Below are 7,281 nucleotides of genomic sequence, written 5' to 3' on the forward strand. Positions count from 1 at the left end.
CTAAACCCTAAACCCTAAACTCTAAACCATAAACCCTAAACTCTAAACCCTAAACCCTAAACCCTAAATCTTAAACCCCACCCTTTAACTATAAACCCTAAGTTTGTGACTTTTGATAAAACATTAAGTGTTATTTTTGTGACTTTTGACTTTGAGTGCTAATTTGAGAACAAAAACTTGATTTAGTACTATTTTTGTCTTTTTTTCAAAAATAATTGAGATCGAGATGAAATCCACATGCCTACATTTCTCACTGGCATTTACTCCCCAATAATAAAAGAAAATATTAGAAGAAGATATTATCTTCAAAAACCAGTGTTGTTATTATAATAGGAGATGAGTTGTGGACTTGAGGAAATTGATCATGTCGATGAACGCATTGATCTCGCAGGCGATCCTCAAAGCGCCATCGTATGAGTAACCGAACTCTTCTTCTGAAAACCGGAGGAGTTCCTCGAACAAAGGGTGGGTCAGGAAATCAGCATCCATCTCTAGCTTGCATTGCGTATCTCTGTAGTTTCCGACATATACGCGGACTCGTCCTTCCTCTGGTAATCTCGCTCTGTGGGGAAAGCTCTTAGCTCCGCAACATAGTAGTTTTTTTACCGCGCTTTTCATATTCCTTGGATTGTTTTTTTTTTAAAACTATTTGGTTTTTGAGGTTGCGAGTCTTCTGACGTTTTATGGATAGTATGGTTGATATATTTATAAGACTTTTGAGTCTACGAAACAAACTGGAAGGTCGGGAGAAACGCGGGAAATGGGTTCGTACTGTCTTTCTGTCATACGCATTGATTTTGATTTTTTAGGGACTTGTCTTTTTTTTTAGACCAAAAGAGATAGAGAATACGGTGGCAAAATGGTTGATAATAAGTAACGTTTTATTTTTGCGCATGATTTATGTGAATGATTGCGGGTGTTGTATATCTATTTTACTTAGCAAGCAATAATGGATGAAATAATCAATGGGCAACCATGCATACCTATTGCCCATTGGCCGTACCTATCTACCAACTTGTATGTCGCCTTGCTGATGCCAAGTGCCGTTGGTTGATAATTGTTCGAATTTTTCCCGTTTATTGAGCAACCTTTTGTGTGTAAAAGTTCGCTTAACGCGTTTGTAGAGATATATATGGTTAAATTTCGTTTATTTGATATTTCTGGTTTTAAAGAAAAAGAATAAAGTCACCAAGTAAAACATGATGAAAAACGTATACTTCTTTTTTTTTTGACATAAAAAAAAAAAAAAAAAACGTATACTTCTAGTATAACAAAAATCACTAAATATAAATCAACAAAGGAAGCTTTGGGGTTATATCATTTAAATCACATGTTTTGACTTAAGATTGCCTAAATTTGATTGAATTTCGATCATTCTTAGCATAGTACTAAACACTTAGAAAACTTCTGGCAAAATATTAAACTAGACTTCATGTACGAGCACATAAACAAAATTACTCTAACACTAGTTACACTGATCCCGCTTAGTTGATTGTTTATAATAATGTTTCATGGGATCACATATATAGACATCTCTAATATAGAATTTTTTTTTTGAAACTCAGAATCTAATAATATAGATAGGCAATATATATTCTATACTTACATAAACACTTATCAAACCTTCTTCCAAAATTCATAAGTTTCGGTTCCCTACAAATTTTTGAGAAGTTTATAAAAACACGACAAATTATTATTAATTAAGTTTAAGTATGGCATTTACTTTATACATACTACTATGGAAGAAGAAAAATGTATGAAAATATCAAAGGATTAGTTAAACGCCAAGAAATTATGATAACGCGATCTCTAATACAAATAATTCTCTGGATATATCGTAGATTTGGTACTCGTGACCATTTTTGTCTGGTACTATGACATTATGCATAGAACTTCTTTGCAGATATAAAATAATTTAAGAGAAAAAACTAACGCTGATCTTATAGCAAGAATGTTTAGAGCATCTGTATCAATATCAATGAATTTTCAAGGAGATCATAATTTTAATTTTTTATTAATTTTTTTATTTTTTTTGTTTGATTTAAAAAAAAAAAAATAAAAAAAAATAAGCGGACCAATCGCGGTAAAGTTTGCATTACAGTGATAAACCGAGTTCATCCCAGTAAATCTGCAAAAAGTGAATTCATAAAAATGAAAATATTATATTTTTTTTTTTAGAAATGGTGTAAACCTTGGCATTGAATCTTCGATGTAGATGCTCGCTTCCTTGGTAAGGAAGTCAAGGTGGAAACGCGTCTGAAGCCGGCAACATCATTATTGTTCTTTGACTACCGTATTATTGACTTTGTAGCATTACATTTTTTAAATTTTCTTTACATCCTTGAAATACCACGCATTTATTGTAATACCGAGCCGGTGTCAGAAACCAATCACCGCTCCCATGTGCTTGTATGCTTATTTCAGTTTTATAATTTATTTTTTGGTTTCAATACATTTCATATTATTAAAATACGGTCTTCGATCGTTACTGTTTAAATTATATCATATGCAAGTTTGAATCCATTGCTATTTTTAGAGAATTATTTACGTTTAGATGGATTGCTCTTTCTTAACCATTTGTCATTGGAGATAATAATTATTTTCAGGTAACATTTTAAAGTTTTTTTTGTCAACAACACCTACTCTACTTAAAATGGTTCAGATATCCAATTCGGCGGTAAAAGATCGACATAGATCATAACTTATGGATCAGCATTCACCTATCTTTCTTTGTCAAGATAACACTCACCTATCTTTTTAAAGTTATGAAACAATCATATGTTTAAAATGTTTTTGTTGTGAACAATTGAACGTATTTGATTAATTCATGGGTTAAAAATATAATTATTTGAACATATTTAATATTTTGTAAGCTTGTTAAATATATCCATTACCATACTCGTATTATTGAGACAAGCTCAAAATCCAATAACACAGGAGGATCGGGCCAAGTCAGGAACATGAATCAATTCCAAACCAATATGTGTTTGATCATGCTTAATAGTTGTGAAATTAAGACGTTTATATAGAAGATCGAAGTGTCCACTTCAAAAAAATTAAAGTGACTATTTTGATGTTCTAATTACACACTCACATATTCAGATTTTGGGCCAATGATATTTATCCATAAAATTAGTATTGTGTTTTAAAAGTTAGTGAAGCACTGTATAAAATATTTTAATCTAATTTGTGTAGTTTATGATATAAGACAAAAAAAAGAGTCATATTCATTTGTGTTTGTCAGGATAAGATTTTGTGAGCTTAGACTGATCCCGATCTGACGATATTTTGTGAAAATTTTCGTCACTGTAGGTTTGAGATTCAATGGTGAAATTTGCGTTTCAACGGTTGGCTTTTTTATAAGCTGGTTGCTATAATTCTTCAACAGTTCTGTTTTAAGTATTTGGTAAATTTGACGGTATATTAATCTTCTCTCATGGAAATAAAATTTGGCAGCAGTATTGTTGATTTGTTCATCTTAGATGTTTATGGTGGATTAGTCTCTGGTTACCAGAATCTTAGTGATTGAGGTCATTTTGTTGCTGCAGGTACTTGAGTTCTTGTATTGCTTTTTTGTTGTTGTTATTGTATCTTGCATTGGAGTTACCTCTTTGTAGCTTGAGTCTATAGCTGGATTTATTCGAATTTTTGAACAGGGAGGACGTGATTATACTCATACCCATATTATAGTAGATTGTTGAGTGAATTACGGTCCACGGTCATTCCTTTTCACATCGAAGAAGTTTTTCACGTAAAAAATGATTGTTGCGTTTAATTTATGCTTATACTATATTATGTTATTGTTGGAGTATTATCCTCACAGGTTCACACAAATGTGAGAACATTTCTATTTCCTCTGCGCCATTACAAGCGTGTGATTTTCCCCATCAATGTGGTGTCAGAGCCTTGGGATTTGATAACCTTAGGTTATTGTTTGTTTATGTGAAAGTTGGAAAATATTGGCATGATGATAAAGCTTTAATGGTGCTAATTATCATATATGGAAAGAAAAAAATGGAGGATATGCTCTTTGTCACAAAATTTCATGTTCTGGTATTTCACAGAAGAAAACTGATAATAAGACAGATGATAAATGAAAATTGTTTCATCACCAAGTGTGTGGGTTGATAAGGGTTGGTAGATGATAATATGCTCATTGGACTGACTGATGCTTGTTTTTTGTGATTGAAGGTGGTGCAGTTGTATGCTCGGAACACCATCAATAACAAGATGTATATGATCAAGAAGTTGATTAAGCTGAGTATCGGGAGGAAAATCCGATGATGGATCACTTGAATGTGTTTCAGAGATTGCTCAACAAGTTGTCTGATATGGGCATCAAGATTGATGATGAGATTCACGGTATGTGTTTTTTTTGGTACTTTACCACATTCTTGGAAGGTTTTCAAGATATCTCTATGTAACTCCGTGGATGAAGGTATTATTTGGACGGTTTCAGTAAAGAATAGTGTTCCTAGTGAAGAAGCAAGAAGACAGTCAAATTCTAGTACTTGGCATTTAGATGTTTTGTTATTGGGTCAAGGGAGAGAGTTCATTCAAAGAGCCCAAAAAGGAAAAAAAAACATGAGCGTGAGAAACTATAATAAATTTGCAAATATGTAGTGCTATTTCTATCATAAGAAAGGGAACATTAAGAAAGATTGTTGGAAGTTGAAGAACAAGCAACAAAGAATTAAAAAAAAAATGTAGATCGAGTGACAAGTCACTAAAGATCAGTTTTTCATTCTTCTTGACGGTGATGTGATATGCTCAAATTAACCTCATGCAACTCTCTCAAATAAGAATATCATCGTAGTATTTAAGGATCAAATCCATATGGAGTAGGGATCACACAATAGACTTATGGTTTCAAGCTAAGATAAGCCAAAAAGTAGAAAACAATAAAACAAATTTATAAATAGATACGTGGTGTAGCAGATGATAAAGCACTAGATTGAGGGATATTCAAGCATGTAATCAAAACTGAAACAAATAGATGCTAAGGGTTACATAGGAGCAATCCTAGAACTCGTATTTAATAGTAAGTTACCCAATTCTCGTTGCGATAACTATCAGATGCCTAAATCTAATCAAACACCTTGTGAATTCAATGAATCAGACAAACAATAATTTCAATTCGGTTAGTTCATTAAATCTTTAGACCAATTTTCGCTGTAAATAGTTATTTAGCTCGCAAGGATTCAATTAAGTGTTGATTACAAGCTCGTGTCTCGCAACTATCCTAGGATCAATTTCTAGTTATATATTCTAGAAACATGCTGGATTAGCAATCCAAGCGAAGGATAAAATCAGATTATCCTAGAAGTTCCATTGATCAACAACTTTTCATAACCCTAGAAAATCCCTAAATCTAACATGGTGATTAGTCATACATGATTGATACAAACACAATCAAAGACTAAATAAATATCATAAATAAATTGAAAGGAGTACCAAGAAGACTCCCAACAGAGTTCTTCCCTTCTCTCCCAATCTCAAAAACAAAGCTTCACCAAAACAGTGGCTAGACAATCGTAAATATAGGTCTAAATATGCTCTAGGACTCTTGTGCATATGAACTTTGGGCGAACTTGCAACTCTTAAAACTTCATTAAATCACGAGTCGGTTTCTAAACAGGTTGAGTGTCGTTCGAAACCCTTGTAGTGTCACTCAACACCACATTAGAATCTAGGCAGCTTCCTCTCGCGTCAGACATACCACTCTTTAGTAAAATGCACTTAACTTTTGATCTAAATGATGGATTGACCACAAACCTTACCACATGATAAAAAAAGGCTTGAACTGAACTCATTAGCTTGCTCTAGCAAGACAAAGCCACATAAGAAACACAAAAAATTCAAACTGGAAGAACTATTTATAATGCCCTGACAACACGGGCCACATAGGCTGCACTGCTGAACCAAGCCATGAGACATAATGATAGACTATGGATTTTACCCATTATTAGCCATGGTTTATAAGTGTTTTAAGATATATTTACTACTATATAGATTCTATTTAGAGTAATTACAGGTTCAGGTACTAACTGGAAGAAAATGATGTATTTGGAGCTATTTGGAGATCTTTTGAGCTTTGCTGGAAATAGGAGATGGTCGACGGTTACCAAGAAATATCGACCGACAGTTACAAACAAATATATATCGATTTTGAGCTCTTCTCATCGATCGACGGCGAAGCCACCCGAGAGTTAATGACAAATTAGAAGATTTCAAGTTTCACAAAAGTTTCAATAATTACATCTTAAGTCTCTGGCAACCTGTTAGGCTATTTATTAGGGTTTTATATCATTTTAGAGGCAGACTTGCCTAGAGACCTTTTAGACCTAATTTGGAGGAAGCAAGAGGCCATCATTGAAAGGAGAGAGCTTAGGATTGGAGAAATAGATCAATACTGTAAAATAGAGAAGATCTTGAACTCCCTTGCTTTCACTTATTCTGTTGCTTACTTTTATTGTTTATTTTATTTAAGTATTATTCAGACCATCATAACTATGTGTTTCATGAATATGTCTGAGTAGTCCTTACTGTTAGATTTAGGTTTTTTCAATAGGTTGATAAATGTATTACTGACACAAACAACTGTTAGGGTGTTTAAAAATATAGTTCTTCATCTAGTTGTGCTTAAAGCTAAGTTTAGGATTGATCACCCTTTAAACTTAGATCTTAGGATTAATTGAGATCAAGCCATTGCTTGACTCAATACCTAAAAATAAACTAGTATGATCTGACTGACTAGATACAGATGAGAGTTGATCTAGTGAGTTAGAAAATATAAATCAAACCTGTCCGTGAAGCTTTCTGGAAGAAGCATCGATCGACGCAGCGATAGCCATGTCGATCGATATTTTGATCAGAACTGTTTTGTTCTAGATTGCAATATACAAAATAAAAGTTTTCCTCGATCCCTCTGTGATTTAGGTTCCAGCTTAAACCTCATGCCACACTCTGTCGTGATATCCCTGGGATACGACGAGTTCAAGCCTACCAAAATAACTTTGGTTCTTGTCGATAGATCCGTTAGAGTAGCTGAGGGAGTACTTGACGACGTGCCAATAAAGATTAACGACTGTCACGTACTAACGGATTTCGTTGTGCTGAAATATCAGAATGAACCGAAAGATCCCATCATTTTGGATAGACCATTTCTAGCTACAGCTGGTGCGATTATCAATGTCAAGGAAGGTAGGATATATCTAAACATTGGAAACATTCCGATGACCTTTGACATGGAAAAGCTGATAAGACGACCCTTAATCGATA

At 33.6% G+C, this 7,281-nt stretch overlaps 1 protein-coding gene across 1 annotated transcript; it reads right to left on the reverse strand.

Annotated features, from left to right (window-relative positions):
* Window positions 1-142: 142 nt before the first annotated feature.
* Window positions 143-883, reverse strand: LOC106307998 (auxin-responsive protein SAUR71). Its single transcript, XM_013745104.1, has one exon. The coding sequence runs from the start codon at window positions 616-618 to the stop codon at window positions 325-327; it is 294 nt and encodes a 97-aa protein (XP_013600558.1). The 5' UTR covers window positions 619-883; the 3' UTR covers window positions 143-324.
* Window positions 884-7,281: the final 6,398 nt, after the last annotated feature.

Source organism: Brassica oleracea, chromosome C8 (genome assembly GCF_000695525.1).
Source record: "Brassica oleracea var. oleracea cultivar TO1000 chromosome C8, BOL, whole genome shotgun sequence".
Taxonomy (NCBI): domain Eukaryota; kingdom Viridiplantae; phylum Streptophyta; class Magnoliopsida; order Brassicales; family Brassicaceae; genus Brassica; species Brassica oleracea.

Excerpts from the sequence above, each read along its gene's own strand:
- LOC106307998 (XM_013745104.1), bottom strand. The coding sequence starts at position 618 with ATGAAAAGCGCGGTAAAAAAACTACTATGTTGCGGAGCTAAGAGCTTT.